The sequence below is a fragment of the Molossus molossus genome, unplaced genomic scaffold, assembly GCF_014108415.1.
Source record: "Molossus molossus isolate mMolMol1 unplaced genomic scaffold, mMolMol1.p scaffold_m16_p_21, whole genome shotgun sequence".
Lineage (NCBI taxonomy): Eukaryota > Metazoa > Chordata > Mammalia > Chiroptera > Molossidae > Molossus > Molossus molossus.
Window position 1 is genome coordinate 31,403,348 of NW_023425357.1, and position 19,259 is coordinate 31,422,606.

Here is a 19,259-nt window from a genome sequence, read left to right on the forward strand (position 1 = left end):
TGTAATGGGTTTATTATTATATTTTAAAATGAATAAATAAGTGCATGTTTTTAAGCATTCTCTGTTTTAATTTCTAATATGGTAAATATTGATAGATATAACCCGTATAAACAAAGGCTCTTGGGGGGCCCTCCATAATGTTTAGGAGGGTATAGGAGTCCTGGAACCACAAAGGGTGAGACTTGCTGAAGTACAGCAGATATCTAGGAAATCCAATTTGGGCTATAGCATGAAATCATTTATGCTTTTGCGTAAACATGCACATACAAAACTCATAGATAACACCATATACATATGAGTCCTTTCATGTTTCTGAAACTCTGCCTCCTCTGGAAAGTGAAGGGAAAAGAAAGCTTTTGTACTTCCCAAAGCCACACATATGTGTGTGCATGCATGAGTATGTGTGTGTGTTGTGTGTGTGTGTTTGGGGGGGTGAGTGTACGTAAATGGACGAAAAGAAGCTTCTCTCTGCCTCCTTTAACTAATGATTCACATCCCTCCAGGAGGCAGCAAACCTTCCTCCAGATAGAACTTAAAGGTTTAAAGGTAGGGGGTCCCCAAGTCTCCTTGCTCTATGCCCCTAGAGTTCTGTGTTTGAAGACTTGGTGACTGAAACAAGCAGGGGGCAGTGGATATATCTGTGTGTATCCAATGTCCTGGGACCTCAGAAATCAACTACCTATGAGAAGCAACTGCTGTCCAGAGGCTAGGATCTGCTACCATGCTGTCCTAGGCCTCGGTCAACAATTCATTAATGAGCCCTGTGAGATGCTGAAAGAAGGGGTTAGAAAGTTCCAGGTAAAACAGTTAACTAGGTTTTAGTATGCTGAATGAAGTGTACTTGGGATCTTTAAGAGAAAGATGTAACTTGAAACATTTCCTAAATCTTAGTTGTCCACAGAAACCATCACCCCCACTTTATCTTTTAGTGAACAACTTTTGCAGGACTAATGCTTAAAGACACACACCTAGTGGGACACAGGTCTACACTCTGGGATAGGAGGATGGGACCTGTTTCCATCCACACAGCTTCCATCGGATTCCTCAACATCAGCCTAGTAACAGTCTTGGTACACCTCATTCTCTGCTCTGAGGTCTGAGTAGATCCAAGGGGTATGAACAGTGTCCTTCAATCCTAGGTTTGAGTGGGGTCCAGCCCATCCCTTGTATCTGTGGGAATGGACTGACAATCAAATGGGGGTTGGCTTAGGCCTAAGGGAGCCCAGAAACAGTGAATGACTTTCACTTACCTGTGGGGAAAAGGAAATTGGAGCCGAAAGGGGCCATTCAAACCGTATCACGTTCCCTTGGCTGTGGTTAGTGATTGTGAAGCTCACGTTATAGCTATTTCCGATGTGGCAGTCCCCGAACTGAATGTGGTCCACCAGAGCAGCTAGGGAACATAAGCAGAAGGCTGTGAGTCCTCCCTGGCCTCCTCCTAGGGCTCCTGTATAGAGGAGGCAGCGCCTGAAAGACACTGTGCCTTACCCTCATGCAACCCCTCCCTCCTTGGATGGTTCTGTTGGAAAAACCTGAAGTCCTAAGCAGTAAGCTTTCCCTCCTTGGGGAGTCTGCTTATCCATCCATCCGTCCGTCCGTCCGTCCGTCCATCCATCCATCCATCCATCCATCCATCCATCCATGCATCTGTCCATTTGTCCATTTGTCCATCTATCCATCCACCTTGGCCCTTACCTTCGGGAGAAAACATAGGTCCCCAACTCCATTTGTTTGCTGAAACAATACTGCTGAGGGGTAGGGTCCCCATTAAATTTGAATTACAGATAAACTATGAGTAATTTTTAATGTAAATATGTACCATGCAATATTTGGGGATACACTTAAACAAACAAAAAAAATCATCATTTTTCTTGAAATTCACATTTAATGGGGATTCCTGAGTTCTGATTTTCCAAGTCTGGCAAACCTATTAGAAGTGTGAAATTTGATTTCTGAACTAGGGTTCACTGCTGGCTCCTGCTGATAAGAGAGATGCCACACTGTAGCCACAAACAGGGGTGAGGAGTACTGATTTTTACTCGTGTTATATAGACTGTGCAATGCTAAATTCCAGGAGTGTAATGAAGCTCATAGAAAAACTGTGAGACTGTATTCATAACTCACTTTGTTGCATTTAGGCACACAATTAGGGTGCTTAGCAAATGCTTTTTGAAATAATGATGAAGTAAATTCTCTCCTACCCTGAAGAGTATAGTCAACCACATAAAGCTGCAGTGCTTGACAGACTGCAGAGCAGGATGTCTTAAGCTTTAACAGGCAAACAGATCACCTAGAGATCTTGTTCAAATGCAGACTCTGATTCAGTATGTTTGAGGTGCTGAGGTAGGGTCTGAAATACCATTTCTTTCTTTTTAAATTTTTCTTTATTGATTTTAGAGAGAGAGAAAGGGAGAGTGAGAGAGAGATAGAAACATTGATGAGAGAGAACACGCCTCCTGCATGCTCCCCTCTGGGGATCAGGCCCACAACCTGGACATGTGCCCTGACTGGGAATCGAACCAGTGACCGCTTGGTGCATGGGTCGATGCTCAATCACTGAGCCACACCAGCCGGGCTGCAATTCCATTTCTAAGAAGCTCCCAGGTAATGCTGATTCTGTAGGTTCTCCAACAGTGCAGTGAGTAGTCGGACTATGGAGAATGTTGCTCTAGAGGAGGCACAAGCCGGCACCCTGTCTCATTAAACAAGCCCACCATCTCCCTTAGAATGTCTAGGATACCGGGTTCAGGTAAAACAGACAATGTCCACAGAAGCAAGGTAATAGATATAAATAGGGAAAACTACAGACAGACAGAGTTTGAATTTTGAATTTTGCTTATTAGCTAAATCTGGATTTGAGCTCAAACTATAAGAACCCTAAGGGTAGAAACTCCTATTTCTCTTTGGAACTCCAGGGCTCAGCATAGTGCCTGGTATGTGCACAGTGACACCCCATGAATGTTCCCTGAGGGAACACAGGAATGAACGCAGTGATGAGTCAGGTGTAAAAGAACATACAGTGATGAAGAGGAGATTCAGTTCTAAATTCCCAGGGAGGTAGCTGATCTGCTATTTAAATTTCACTCTCATTTAAAATGACCTAAGAACCAACATTTGTCAACTCCTCACTGCTTCTTCTTCTACCTGCCACCAAGTCTTCCATAGATTTTTCCTCGGTGACCTCAGAGATATCTAACACCTCCTGGCTGGTGGAAGTCAGCAGCCTGTGAATGTTGTCCAAGATGATGTCGTCCTCGTAGCCCTCGCCCACCAAGTGGATGATCGTGTCCTCGTATTGATTGTTGATCACTGACAAGTGGATGATGCCTGTCATTCTCCCAACCTTTTGGGCGTGGAAAACAACATCAAATTCAGCTGTGTTTCCAGGAGGAACAACCAGGGAGGCTGTGTGAGCTTTCTTTGCTGCAAAGAGAAGAGAGAAGAATGATTTAGAATCAGTTTAAAGTAAGATGCATCCATAAAGACCCTGACTCAAGGGAAAGCAGCCCTAGTGCGGGAATGAGCATTGCTGAGAGTGGTCCTTGGTGACGAGACTGGGTGGGCATCCTACTGTGCCTGGGTCCCAGATTAGTGCCCTAACAAAATAATTACTGGGTCCCACACCCTCTAGAAGCTACTCTTCCTCAACTTACCTTTTTCATGGGGTTTGTTTTCCTCCAGGATGTAGATGTAGGAGGTAGTGGGCCTCCCTTTTAAGAAGAAGGCTTCTAGTTGGTCCTGCAGATCAACATGCAGCTGGCAGAAGGAAAGCAGGATTGTGTTACACTTACGGCTACTCCTGGGTTTCGAGTCTATAGCGAGATACTGTGCTGTTGGGGAAGTATCCCCCGAAAAAGCTATTGAGCCTAGTGCCCGATTTTTTGTTTCTTATTAAGAGGGAGTTATAATAAATATTAGACCTAAAGAAAAAGGAGAATTTAGTTCAGCTCTTGTCATCCAAGTGAGGAACTGGAGGCCCAGAGTATACGTGACTTTTCAGACCACCCAGTTAAGTAGCGTCAACGTGGGGTTGCCAAGGCCTCTGTCATTGACAGAGGTAGTTGTAAAATATATGCTAGACTAATAAAATGGAAATGAATATCTGTCATTTTATGAGGGATTGCATGAATATGAGTTTCTAAAAACCAGTATCTCCTAGGTACTAGCACCTTAGTTGCCTGATAATATTATGTTGAGCACCCTATCAAGATAAAAGGAAAACCAAGGTGGGCATCTGACATACTAGGAAAAAAAGGATGTTTTCCAGCCCACTGGAAGCCATATATCTGATTTAAAAAACTAAAATCACATTCTGATATTAAGTACGAGATATCAACAAATGTTTTTAGAATACAATAGTGCTGGCACCATCATGAACAAGATATGATTATATAAAAAAGGAGGCACAAAGAAGGAAGAAATAGTGACATCATATAGGAAGTTTTTGAGATAAAAATATTACATATGTAGACATAACGTTAATAGAAACTATATGAAGGAATTATATGAAAAAACATTGACATAAGAGATCTAAAAAAAGGATGGGAATCCTAGATGTTGTTCCTGGTGGAGAGCCTAAATAATCCAAAAGTAAAAATTCTTCCCAAAAAATTCATGGGACTCCCAATGAAATTTTTTTTAATTTTTGGCATTTATCTTCAGATAGAGCGGGGCGGGGGGGAGACAGAGAGAGAGACATTGATGTGAGAGAGAGACATTGATGTGAGAGAGACACATCGAGTGGCTGCCACCCACACAACCCCAACTGGGGCTGGGGACAAACTGCAACTGAGGTACATGCCCTTAGTGGGAACCGAACCCAGGCCTCTCCAGTTCGTGGGCCGATGCTCTAACCGCTGAGCCAAACTGGCCAGGGCCCAATGAAATTTTTTGCAGAACATTATAAAGTGATGTCTAAAATTAATCTGAGAGAATAGATATGCAAAAATTGTTAAGAAACATTAGAAATATGGGGAGTGAGTGGGCAGGAATTCACTGAACTACATGCTAAAACATTTATAATAACATAAAAATGGAAACATAAAAATGGCTGTAAACAAGAAGGATCTCTTGTCCTTTGTGACAGCATAGATGGACCTGGAGACTGCTAGGCTAAGTGAAATAAGCCAGTCAGAGAAAGACAAGTATCAAATGATCTCACTTATATGTGGAATCTAATGAACAAAATAAACTGATGAACAAAATAGGTCCAGAGGCATGGATGCATGAAGCAGACGGACGGATCTCAGAGGGGAGGACTGGAAGAGATTAACCAAAGAACATATATACTATATGCACAGCCCATGGACACAGATAATAGTGTGGGGAAGCCCTGGGGTAGGGTGGGGGCTGGGTGGAGGGGGCCTAACAGGGAAATGGGAAACATCTATAATACTGTCAACAATAAAAAAACACAGGGCAGGGGAGACTGAAAACCGCAGCGGAGTGAATGGAAGCTACACAGACCATCTCCCAAGACCAAACTGGAATGACAACAAAAATAAAGACAAACCGTCAGGAAAAGGCAACCGAAAAGCAGCTTGGAGAACTGCATAACCAGGGACACTGACTCAATCCTGGTAGGCTTGCAAAGACGCAAGAGGAAGCCAGGATCCCATGGTCCCAGCAGACTGGGCTGGGAGCTGTGGCGGCCTCAGCTGGGACCTGCGCCCACGGCTGGGACCTGCACCCTCGGCTGGGACCTGCACCCTCGGCTGAAAGCTGCCGCAGCCTCCGCCGGGAGCTACAGCCTTAGCTGGGAGCGGTGCCCTCGGGATAAAGTCCCAAGCTGCTCCACAGGGACGGAGGCTAAATTAGCAGCAGCCACTCACCTTGGGCTCCGGCAGAGGGAGGGTAGACTGGACTGGAACTGTGTGGGGACACTCGGGATTTGGAGGGCACTCAGAGCTTTGGCTGATTTGCAGCCACGCAGGACTGTGGTCTTCTTACTCCTTCCCAGGGCCCTGGGGAGAGGCGGTGGCCCCACCCTCGGAGATTCAACCCCACCTGGTGGCCATTGAAATGCTAATTGAGGCCCATTACCAACCAGCATCTGCCCCACCCTCTGGAAATCCTCTTACACTGAGCACCTGAGGGAGTTTTTCAGTCAACTCAGAAACCAAGGTTCTTCAGGTGACCCCTACTAATAGTCTCCAGGCAAAAAAGCTAGAGGATTAACTACCATTCCCTGGGCTAGCAACTCTAACCAGGAAAGTAAGACTTGACAATGGTGTTTAACATGGGTCCTCCCTCGCTCATCCAAACCCAGGAGAGGGAGCCACAAACAGCAGAAGACCAACACCCACAGGGAAAATTTGGCAGGCTCCAAAGCCCACTGTGATAGCCAAAATGGTGAAACACAGAAACAAAACCAAATGAAAGAAGAAGAGACCTCTACCAAAGATGAGATAAATGAGGTGAAGTTAAGCAAGTTAACAGAACTAGAATTCAGAGCCATGATCTTGAGGAAGCTCAACAGCATGTGTAAGGATAGGAGCACCATGAGTAAAGACATAGAAATGTTGAAAATCGACCATTTGGAAATTAAAATCCACCAAGAAGAAATGAAGAATGACATATCAGATATAAAAAACACATTGGAAAGTCTAAATAGCAGAGTAGAGGAAGCTGAGGACCGGATCAGTGAATTAGAAGATAGGGTAGAAAAAATCAACCAATCAGAAAACCAAAAGGAAAAAATAATTAAAAAACAGGAAAACAGCTTAGAGAACTGTGGGACAACTGGAAACGTAATAATATTCACATCATAGGAGTCCCCGAAGAAGAAGAAAATGAGCAAGGATTAGAGAATATATTTGAAGAAATAGTGACAGAAAACTTCCCTAATTTGGTGAAGGAAGAAGGCATTCAAGTTCAAGAAGCACAGAGAGCCCCAACTAAGAAGAACCCAAACAGGCCCACACCAAGACACATAGTAATTAAAATGCCAAAAATTAAAGACAAAGAGAGAATCCTAAAAGCAGCAAGAGAGAAGCAATAGGTTACCTACAAAGGAAACCACATAAGGCTCTCAGCTGACTTATCACAAGAAACACTACAGGCCAGAAGGGAATGGCATGAGGTAATCAAGATCATGAAAAACAAGGATCTGAATCCAAGACTACTCTACCCAGCCAGGCTATGATTCAAAATAGAAGGTCAAATAAGGAGCTTCCCAGACAAAAAAAGGCTAAGGGAATACATTAGCACCAAACCAGCACTGCAAGAAATGTTAAAAGGACTGACGTAATTAGCAGGAGAAAAAGGAAGAAAAATATAACCACAGTGAACAAAAATGGCAATAAATAAGTACATATCAATAATCACCTTATATGTAAATGGATTGAATGCTCCCATAAAAAGACACAGAGTAGCTGATTGGATAAGAAAGCATGACTCATCTATATGTTGTTTACAGGAGACCCGCCTCACAACAAAAGACTCACATAGGTTCAAAGTGAAGGGATGGAAAAAAATCTTCCAAGCAAACAGAAAGGAAAAAAAAGCTGGGGTAGCAATACTCATATCTGATAAAATAGATTTCAAAATGAAGGCCATAACTAGAGACAAAGAAGGCCACTACATAATATTGAAAGGATCTATCCAACAGGAAGATATAACCTTGATAAATGTATATGCACCCGATATAGGAACACCAAAATATATTAAAAATCCTCTGGAGGACTTCAAAGGAGAAAATGACAGCAATACAATCATAGCAGGGGACATCACTGGATAGATCCTCTAGACAAAAAATTAGCAAGGAAACAGAGACTCTAAATGAAGCACTAGACAAAATGGATTTAATAGATATTTACAGAGAATTACACCCCAAAACTACAGAATACACATTCTTCTCAAGTGCACATGGGACATTCTCAAAGACAGACTACATGTTAGTACACAAACTAAGTCTCTACAAGTTCAAGAAGACTGAAATCATATCAAGCATCTTCTCAGATCACAATGGCATGGAACTAGAAATCAATTGCAACAAGAACATGCAAAGACATTTGAACACATGGAAGCTAAATAGCATGTTATTAAACAATGAATGGGTTACCGAGGAGATCAAGAAAGAAATTAAAAACTTCCTGGAAACCAATGAAAATGAAGACACAACAACACAAAATCAATGGGATGCAGTGACAGCAGTTCTGAGAGGGAAGTTCATAGCACTACAGGCCTATCTCAAAAAACAAGAAAAATCTCAAATAGACTATCTAATCTCACAACTTAAAGAACTAGAAATCAAACAAAAAGAAAACCCCAGAGCAAGTAGAAGGAAGGAAATAGTAAAGATCAGAGCAGAAATAAACGACATAGAGTCCAAAAATACAATTCAAAGGATCAATGAAACAAAGAGCTGGTTTTTCGAAAAAATAAACAAGAATTATGGACCCTTAGCTAGACTCACCAAGAAACAAAGAGAGAGTACCCAAATACACAAAATCAGAAATGAAAAAGGAGAAGTAACAACTGACACCTCAGAAATACAAAAGATCATTAACAACTACTATGAACAATTATATGACAACAAATTCGACAATCTGAGCGAAATGGACAAATTTCTAGAAACACATAGTCTCCCAAAACTGGACTGGGAAGAGATAGAAAATTTGAACAGACCAATAACAACAGAAGAAATTGAAGATATAATGAAGACTCTCCCAGCAAACAAAGCACAGGCCCGGATGGCTTCACGGGGGAGTTTTACTGAACATTCAAAAAAGAACTAACACCCATTCTCCTCAAACTATTTCAAAAAATTCAAGAAGAAGGAAGACTTCCAAACTCGTTTTATGAAGCCAGCATAATTCTAATTCCAAAAGCAGAAAAAGACACTACAAAGAAAGAAAACTACAGGCCAATATCCCTAATGAATATAGATGCCAAAATCCTGAACAAAATACTAGCAGATCAGATCCAGCAACACACCAAAAAAATTATCCACCATGACCGAGTGGTATTCATCCCAGGGATGCAAGGCTGGTACAATATTCACAAATCAATAAATGTGATACACCACATCAATAAAATGAAGAATAAAAACCACATGATCATATCAATAGATGCCGAAAAAGCCTTCAACACAATCCAGCAACCATTTCTGACAAAAACACTCAGCAATGTGGGAATAGAGGGATCATATCTCGACATAATAAAGGCCATATATGAAAGACCTACAGCCAACATCATACTCAATGGGCAGAAACTAAAAGCATTTCCCTTAAGAACAGGAACAAGACAAGGATGCCCACTTTCGCTACTCTTATTTAACATAGTATTGGAAGTCTTAGCCACAGCAATCAGAAAGAAAGAAAAAATAAAAGGGATCCAAATTGTAAAGGAGGAAGTGAAACTGTCATTATTCGCAGATGACATGATACTATACGAAGAAAACCCCAAAGACTCCATCAAAATTTTACTAGACTCAATAAATGAATTTGGAAAAGTAGCAGGACACAAAATTAATGTCAAGAAATCGATGTCATTCTTATACACCAATGATGAACTCACAGAAAGAGAAACTAAGAAAACAATCCCATTTACCATTGCAGCAAAAAAAATTAAGATACCTAGGAATAAACTTAACCAAAGAAATAAAGGACCTATTCACAGAAAACTACAAGTCATTGAAAAAAGAAATAGAGGACGATATAAAAAAGTGGAAACACATACCCTGTTCATGGATTGGAAGAATTAACATAATTAAAATGTCCATACTACCCAAAGCAATCTATAGATTCAATACAATCCCCATCAAAATAGCAACAACATATTTCACAGAACTAGAACAAATACTTCAAAAGTTCATATGGACCTCAAATAGCCACAGCAATCTTGAAAAAGAAGAACAAAGTTGGAGGGATCACATTACCAGTTTTCAGGTTATACTACAACGCCACTGTAATCAAAACAGCCTGGTACTGGCACAAGAACAGGCATATAGACCAGTGGAACAGAGCAGAGAACCCAGAAATGGACCCAAGGCAATATGCTCAATTAATATTTGACAAAGGTGGCAAGAGCATACAGTGGAGTAAGGACAGCCTCTTTAATAAATGGTGTTGGGAAAATTGGACAGCTACATGCAAAAAAATGAAACTAGACCATAAACTTACACCATACACAAGAATAAACTCAAAATGGATAAAAGACTTAAATGTGACTCATGAATCCATAAAATTCCTAGAAGAAACTGTAGGCTACAAAATTTCAGACATCATATGCAGCAGAATTTTCACTGATACAACACCTAAGGCAATAGAAACAAAGGAGAAAATGAACACAGGGGATTACATCAAACTCAAAAGCTTCTGAACAGTGAAAGATACAATCATCAAAACTGAAAGGCTACCCACTGTATGGGAGAGCATAACTGCCAATGATACATCAGATAAGGGGTTAATTTCCAATATATATAGAGTGCTCATACAACTCCACAAAAGGAAGACAAAGAACCCAATTAAAACATGGGCAGAGGAACTAAATAGACACCTCTCCAAACAGGACATACAAATGGCCAAGAGAAATATGAAGAAATGCTCAACATCACTAATCATCAGAGAGATGCAAATTAAAACAACAATGAGGTATCACCTCACACCTGTCAGAATGGCTGCCATCAACAAATCATCAAACAACAAGTGTTGGCGAGGGTGTAGAGAAAAGGGGACTCTAGTACACTGCTGGTAGGAATGCAGACTGGTGCAGCCACTATGGAAAATAATATGGTGTTACCTGAGAAAATTAAAAATTGAACTTCCATTTGATCCAGTGATCCTGCTTCTAGGAATATACCCTAAGAAGCCTGAAACACCGATCAGAAAGAATATATGTCTCCCATGTTTGTAGCAGCACTATTTACAATAGCTAAGATCTGGAATCAGCCAAAGTGTCCATCAGTAGATGAATGGATAAAAAAGCTGTGGTATATATACACAATGGAGTACTATGCAGCTGTAAGAAAGAAAGATCTCTTATCCTTTGAGACTACATGGAGGGACCTGGAAAGCATTATCCTAAGCGAAACAAGCCAAAACAGACAGGTATCATATGTCTCACTTATTTGTGGAATATAATGAACATAACAGTCTGAGGGATGGGGTAGTCCCAGAGATGTGGAAGTGGGGTACAGACTGACAATCCCCAGAAGAGGGAGTTGTGGGGGAGAGATAAACCACAGAACTTATATGCATGTATGCATGAACAGTGGACATGGACAACAAAGCTGAGGACAGGGTAAGGAGGGTGGGGGAGGGGGAATAAGTTGGGGGGGGGGGAGAAACATCTGTAACAAAAAAGATAAATTAATTAAAAAAAAACAACACAGGGCAGCAATAATAACATCAACAAAAATTTAAAAGCATAACAGAGTTAAGAAGATAATAAAGAGTAACCAGATTGAGATCTGGGAGAATGTGGAAATCCAGAGAGGGCAGCCTAACTTTCTGGGTCGTTTTTGACCTGGGGCATTTGCCAATCTGGAGGAGGTAGATGGGAGATTGAACAAGTCTCTTGGTGCTACGAGAGCAAACATTCTGTGAAGGATGAGAGTACTTTATTTGCTTTAGGCTGGAACTCCAAGGTCTGCACAGTAAGACAAAGGTAGGCTGGACAGCAAACCAGCTCTCCCAAGGACAGTAATCCTGCTCTGAGTCAACTATGTAATCCAGAAATTCTCAAGTCCTAAAAACAGTTTAAGGTGATCCCGAGTTTCTTATGCCAGGTAGAAGTGAATGAAATCACCCTTAGTCTAATTATTTTAAATATATAATACCCAACACATGGTCAACGATACCAGGCACATGGAGACATGGCAACATGGGCAACAATGAGCAGAAATAGCAGATATCAGAGACTCCAGATTTTAGAATTATCAGGTATAGACTGAAAAATGGCTGTGATTTTTGTGTTCAGGAAATAAAAATTAAGTCTGACCATCTTGGCATAAAACTAGAATAAAAAAACTGATTATGCAGATTTGAAAAAACAATCTAATAGAAATTCTAGAACGAAAAATTGTAAGAAGAACTTAATGGAAGTTTTAATAGCAGAATAGATATAGCTAAAGGGAGAGTTAATTGATAGATAAGAAGAAATTATGCACAATGAAGCTCAGAGAAAAATGGATGAAAAAGACAGTGAGATATAGAAGATATAGTGAGATTGTCTTCCATATGTTTAATTGGTTTCCCAGAAGGAGAGATGGGACAGAATAGAAGCAATATTTGAACACATGTCTAAGAATTTTTCAAAACTGACTGATGACATTCATGGCAGAATCAAGAAGCCAGTGAATTTCAAGAAGGATAAATTACAAGAAATCCCTACCTAGACACATAATAGTGAAACAGCAGACAACAAATACAGAGTGGAAATGTTCAACACAGCCAGAGGGAAAAGATTGCCTTAAAAAAATATTTTAGACCTAAGCTTGCATCTCAGCAGTAACAACAGAGACCAGAATACACTGGAATAATATCTCCCATTTGCTGAAAGAAAACAACTGCTAACCCAGAGTTTTATAGCCAGTAAAAATTACATTTAAAATGAAGGAGAAATGCAGATTTTAAAACAAAAATAGAGAATTCACCATCGGCAGACATGCATTAAGGAAATGCTAGCATATTCTTCAGTAGTTAGGAAAAGGATATCAGATGGAAAGTTGGAGATGCAGGAATGAAAAGCAAAAAAATAAAAAAGAAAAAGAAAAAGATAACCAGGAGGATAAGCTAAATGAGTCTTAACCATATAAACAACAATAACAATAATAGTAATAATGTCTGTAGGGTTTAATATATATAGACACCAAAACCCTCTACGAGTTGTCCTCTTATTTTTTTTTGATCCTCACCCGAGGACATTTTTCCATCTATCCTTAGAGTGGTAGGTAGGGAGGGAAAGAGAGGGAGAGAGAGAGAAACATCAATGTAAGAGAGACACATTGACTGATTGTCTCCTGCATGACCCTGACCAGGGCCAGGGACGAACTGCAACCGAGGTACGTGCCCTTGATAGGAATCAAACCTGTGACTGATTGGTCCGTGGGCTGACGCTCTAACTGCTGAGCCAAACTGGCCAGGGCAGTTGTCCCCTTATTGTACCTTGTATTTTTATCTCCCGCTACCCTTCTACCTGTACACTATGCTCTGGTGAAGCTGGTGCTCACTGGTTCCTGTTTGCACATTTTTTGCTTCTGTGCCTTTGTCTTTCCAGTTTTCTTTCTCTCCCTGGAATGCACTCACTGCGACGTCCACCAACGAAAACCCAGCTATCCTCAATGCCACTCAAATGTCATTTTAGAGTGAAATTTTTCTTCATCCCCTAGATGGGATCAAGGTCATTTTCAAATGTCCTACAGTCATTTGCATAATCCTTACATGATTTAGCAAATTTTTTTATAAAATGAAAATATAATTTAATTGCTGAACCAGAAGTTTCTACATATGTTACATCTCTCACCCCTAATGAGGTTTCTTTGGTTTTTCCTTATTATCAATGCAATGTTCATTACAGAAAAAATAGAGAAGGCACTAAGAATTCCCATAATCCTATCCACTAAGTTTGGTGTATATTCACTGTACGCTGTGTCACACAATAATTATTAGTGTACTATATAATCTGCTTTCTGATGCTCCTTGGGACCATGCCTGTTTTCCCTCTGCATGTCCTGTCTTACACAGCTTAATGTATGGGGAACATCACCAAGATGGTAGAGACCTCAATGTCAGAAGTCTTACTTTGGAAGAATTCTTCTCCCTTCCCACACCATGCTTCAGCCTTCGGCAGTACCTGGGCAGGGATAGTGCCGTTGTTCTTGAGGATGAGAGGTAGTTTCTCTGAATGACCAAGAAGAAGCCTCTTAAAGAGGAGCATGGGGTTTCCATATTGGTTATGGAGAATTGGCCGCACAATGGTCACTCGAGGGAGGTTCCCCTCTCCCACGATGTCAAATATGAGGCTTCGGTTCTTGGTCTGGTTGCTGCAGGGAACAGGGAGATGGAGGCCTGTCAGCCTGGCATGGCAGAAATGACATTCCATAGACTGTGGCCTGCAGTCCTGCTGCAGGAGAGGTTGCTGGGGAGCTGGTACCTGGGCAAGCCATCCAAGGTAGCCTCGAAGATACACTGGTAGGTCTGCATGGTCTGGGGGGTGAAGGACACTGTGGCAAAGGCATGTGAGCGACTGGCAATGCACATCTTGTTGGGTTCCACTTCAAAGATGTCGATGATGCGGGCAATGATCTGGTGAGAGGGGCAGGAACCAGCATGGGTGTTAGCTACTTTGCATCAACACAGGGCTTGCTGTTTATCTCTATTGCCCCTGCTGTAAAATCTCCCTCCCCTAAGCTCTGTGGTAAACATGTTCCATTGCCAGCATAGCCATGTCCCTGGAAGGAGCAGCCTAGGTACTCTGGGACCCATCTCTCAGCGGTAACTGGCTAGACTTGGCTAGACCTGTGACCTTTGCCTCAAAGAAATAAACCAATCCAGATCTTAGATAGTCAGACATCAATCTCTGTCTCTCTCTCTCTCTGAACTAAATTAAGATGCCCAGAGATCTCTGAGGGTTCCTGATGTGGAGCTGAAATGGGAGCCGGACTAGAGAATGGAGCAACAGGGGCAGCATGAGTGCAAACCCGTGGTCCCGGAAGGATGGACAGAGCCTCTACTGGTCTTCTGAAAGTTGGGTTTCAGGTGCCAGCTCCAGTCTCACAGAGCTCTGGCTGCATGGTGTGTCCTGACCTTGTCTGAGGTCTCTGATTCATTGGAGCAAACCTTTGGGCTATCCTGAGAGGGATTCTGCTCCTTGTAACCCCAAGAGATTCACCTAGTCCTAGAACAACCTCCCACAGCACTTGGTCTGTTCCCACTTTGTGGCTGTGTTTTGAGAAGACTGTAGGAACCACTAGCGTGGCCACAAAAGGATTTTTTTATTTTCAAGGGAGGCAGGTGGGATTCAAGATTGACTATTTCCTCTTGTTCTTAACCTGAGGGCACTGACTGTTCTCTGTTCTTTCCAATGGAAGTCTGCAAGTTAGGGCAGGGAGAACATACAATGTCTGCAAATCCCTTGCTAGAAACCTATCTTTGTTTAGAAATCAGGATTCCTCACTTTTTTATGTTTTTAGTACAAAATAGGAAGAAAGCTACCCCTTTGTGTCCCAAATTAGGTCAGGGAGTAATGACTGGATGTCACTAGGGCTCGAAGAAAGTCATAAAAGAAACCAGATGGTCTCCCAAACCCTGCCGCTCTGCAGTGGGCGACAGCCCCCTGGGAATGCATACTCTTCTCAGCTCTAGGCCAGGCCAACCCTCCGGGTGATCTCCCCACCGCCATCAACCATGTGCACAAAATGCCAGTGCTGAGGCACAAGGACCACCTGGGCCAAGATTCCACTTTTGGGCAGAGAACTGAGCAGGCTCTTGGCCTGGGGGAAACTGCCAAGTTCCGTCCAGCAGGGCCTGATGGCCAGGTGATCCCCACTTATGTACAAAGGCTCCAGCAGGGGCTCCCAAGGATTCTCTCTCCGACTTTCTGACAAACACGGTGGGCCCGGGCGAAGGGGCGCTTACCTTGTTGGAGATGGGCTTAACCACTATGTTCACGTCACAGGCGATCTTGCCCACGTTGATGATCTTAAACCGGGCCTTGGCCTGATGGCCCACTAGGACATTGCTGAAGATGAACTTGTTCTCATCCTCCACAAACAGCCCCCCGCTCTCTGTGGTCTGCAGGATGCTGTACAGGTTGGCGCTGCTACAGACCTGGTGCTCCTCAAATATCAAGGCGTTGTTGTCAGTCACAAAGGCTGGGGAGTGGAGGGAAGACTGTGAGTCGCAGCCTGAATGCCCGATTTGGGCTTTCTCTAATTCCTCATTTGGAGGTTAGAACTCCAGCAGAGGATGGAAAATAGAGGAGAGTTAGGGTGTGAGTGATGGGACACATTCTAACTTTTTTTTTTTATCCTCACCCAAGGACACTTTTGCATTTATCTTCAGACAGATCAGGAGGGAGAGAGGGAGGAAGAGAGAGAGAGAGAGCAACATTGATGTAAGAGAGACACATCGACGGGTTGCCACCTGCATGACCCCAACTGGGGCTGGGGACAAACCGCAACCGAGGTACGTGCGCCTAGCAGGAAGCAAACCCAGGACTCTCCGGTCCGTGGGCCGACACTCCAACTGCTGAGCCAAACCGGCCAGGGCCTAACTTCTTTTGTACGGCCCTTCCTCCTGATGGAGAGCAGGGGTGAGATCTGGGTCTGGGGTGGTTCACTTTGGTGCAGGGCTGCAGGGTGCCTATGCAAAGCAAAAGTTCTTTATGTCTTCATCTGAGATCCTGCTGGGTTAAAACTGTAGTATGCTCAGTCACTGACATTGTTTTCCGTCTACATGTTGCCCAAGGGAGGGACCTGGCCATGCAGGATTCCGTGTTCCTGGGACTTGTGCCATATCTGATCATACCGTGATTCCCAAAGGACAGTAGTCCTCTGAGAATCCCAGACTAAACTCAGGAAGTCTAGGAGTTTAAAGCTGCACATCCCCTTCTAGGTGTGCGCACCTTGTAAGTCTTTAAGGAAAATATGGCTGAAGAACTAGAGGAAGTTCTTAGGCCCCAAAAGTAAGCAGCCCAGCCATGTTTACTAGACATGTGCATGGGGACAGGGGTTGTTACAGAGGAAGGTCTTTTAAGGGGTTCTGTCCCATCTGAATGCTCAGTACCTGGTAGACAGGCTTCAGCCAACAGGCTGTAAGGAATGCCAGCAGGGTGGTCTCTTGGGTCTCGGTCAGAGATATCGATAGCTATCAACTCCTCACACTTTCCCACGGGGTCAGCCACGCAGTCAACAGTGATGATCTGCATTCCTCCGGAAGGGATGGAGCCAAACCCAGGGTACACGGTGAACATGCCATGGATGAAGCGAGCCTGTAGGAAACGGTGGGTTTGTGGGAGGGGTGGAGGCAGAGTGGGCGACAGAGTCTGAGACCTTCTACCAGAGTTGTGCGATGGTGTCAAGAGGGACTGGCAGGGGCCCCCCCAGAGGCTTTCTCTGGGCCCCAGCTCTTCTTCTGGAGGGAGGGAGGGCCTGGGGAGTCTTCAGGGATGGGCTTTCTCTGTGCTTCTTTCTCAGCAAGGTTTCTGATGCAGCACAGAGAGAACTCTTACTCTGACCAATCAAGAGTGAGTGGTGGCTTCAGGGGACAGACATGTTCCACATCGTACAACACTTACCCAGGTGGGAGTCTCCCGTCCATTCTGTTGTTGAAGCCCTTCATTACATTTTAAATTTTGGTGATTTGTTTTATTCAGATCCAAAATTTCCATTTGGTTCTTCTTTATGGCTTCTCTTTCTTTGCCGAGACTTACTGTGTTTTCATTTGTTCCAAGCATCCTTGTAATTGCTGTCTGAAGCACTTTGTGTTGGCTGCTTCACCGTCTTCGTCAGATAAGTCTAACATCGTCATCTCAGGATTGGCATCTATTGCTTGTCTGTTTTCAGTTTGACATCTTCCTGGTTCTTTGTATGACAAGTGATTTTCAGGTGAAACCTGGACATTTTGGGTATTATATTATGAGACTTTGGATCTTATTTAAACTTTCTCTTTGACCTGGCTTTCTCTGACACCTCTCTGGCAAGGAAGGGGGGGCACTGCCTCGTCACTTCCAGGTGGGGGTGATAGTCGAGATTCCCCACTCAGACTTCTCATTTCTGCCATGCAAGGGAGAGGGTTCTGGCTTCCCACAGTCCTCAACTGATACCTCCCTGGCACGGTGGGAGAGGAGTGCTTCCTTACTCTTCTGTTGATGCCATGGGGTGGGGAGGTCCCCTGGGGGCAGGGCTGAGTATCCATGTGGTGTCTCCACTAACAATGGTGGAGGTGGTGGGGGTGATGAAACTCCTGGTTACTGTTGGGCGTTCTAAGGACACCACTCTGGCAGGGGGTTGGGGCATCTCATTATAGACTGGACAGGGTGAGAGTCTTCCCACCGTCCTTTGCTGGCAACGGTGGGGTAGGTTTCTGTCATGTTCGACTGTCATACAACAGTTCTTATCTGAAGTTTTCTGTCTTGCCAGGCTGCTCTTTTCCTGGTCCTTTGGCTAGTGGGAGCAGGCTTTCGTTGGGGCCTTTTTTTGGTGAGTGCCTACTGACGTTTTTGGGTTGCCAGCTCCTTCAGCACCCAGATGAGACACATGAGGCAAAAAAAAAAAAACTCAGGGAACTCACCACTGTGATGTTCATTGGGTCCCAAAGACCCTGGCTGGTCCGATTTTTTTTTCTCTCCACCTGTTTTATATACAATATCCACGGTGTTTAGCTGTACTTGGTTGGGAAGAATAGGGAAAAGTATATCTACTCCACTTACCAGAAGTATAAGTCTTTGAATCTCCTTTTATTTAAGCCAGGCTAAATGGGCTTCTGTCTCTTATAAGCAAAAGATTATTAATTAAAATATATCTGAGTTGAAATTTAATTTTAAGGCAGTGAGGAGCCAATGCAGGTTTCAGAACAAAAGAGGATAACCAAATTAAAAGTCCTAACACCCTGTCTTAAAATCAAAGTGATATTTCAGTATAACTATTTCAACATTTCCACCACAGTAGATTCAAGTCCTGCTGTCCTAGGAAGGTATCTATTGCAAGAACTAGTTGGAAGGTGGCCTTACAGGATTTCTGTGCAAGGGAAAGGGCCCTTACCTGGTTAGCGATGTTGACTTCTTTCTGAACAGACTCAGAGAACTTGGCTGCTCTGGAAGGGCCAGCCTTGTAGAAGCTCTCGCTTTCCCGGGATCTTGCATGCCTAACGTGGCTGAGTCTGATTAAAGAGGCAAGAGCACACCCTTAGGCTGGGGAGGTGACATTAAACACCACCTGTCTGTCTCCCTTTTCCTGGGAGTGGGGGAAAGACCCTTCTTTGCCCAAGAGGACACTGGGAAAGCATAGTCAACACTCATCATTAGCCAAACTCATTTAACAATTGGGAGAAAATTATGCAGTAATTGTACTTATTACATATGATTCATAAGGACGTTGGAAATTACTGCAAGAGAAAAATAATTTTTAAATGTTTACTTGAGTTCATTGGGAAGCAGTGTGTAGAAATTATTTGTAGACATCAAATCTTTTACCTGATCTCACTTAAAAAATGAAGTGGCAAATAGATTAAATTCTGTCCCTTTTCTTCATATTTATAGTCATGGTGTTTTTAAGACGTAAGTTTAAGCAATAGCACAAATACAGGTTTTGGTAA

General features: G+C 43.0%; 1 protein-coding gene across 1 annotated transcript in view; it reads right to left on the bottom strand.

Annotated features, from left to right (window-relative positions):
• HYDIN (HYDIN axonemal central pair apparatus protein) overlaps nucleotides 1-19,259 on the bottom strand; it is a 404,418-nt gene that overhangs the window by 50,134 nt on the left and 335,025 nt on the right. The window contains exons 59-66 of the mRNA XM_036274275.1: nucleotides 18,707-18,824; nucleotides 16,731-16,935; nucleotides 15,582-15,817; nucleotides 14,098-14,249; nucleotides 13,798-13,987; nucleotides 3,654-3,756; nucleotides 3,145-3,423; nucleotides 1,251-1,393 (exon numbers count right to left, since the gene is read on the bottom strand). Coding sequence (XP_036130168.1) covers nucleotides 1,251-1,393; nucleotides 3,145-3,423; nucleotides 3,654-3,756; nucleotides 13,798-13,987; nucleotides 14,098-14,249; nucleotides 15,582-15,817; nucleotides 16,731-16,935; nucleotides 18,707-18,824 — 1,426 coding nt within the window. The remainder of the gene's footprint in view (nucleotides 1-1,250; nucleotides 1,394-3,144; nucleotides 3,424-3,653; nucleotides 3,757-13,797; nucleotides 13,988-14,097; nucleotides 14,250-15,581; nucleotides 15,818-16,730; nucleotides 16,936-18,706; nucleotides 18,825-19,259) is intronic.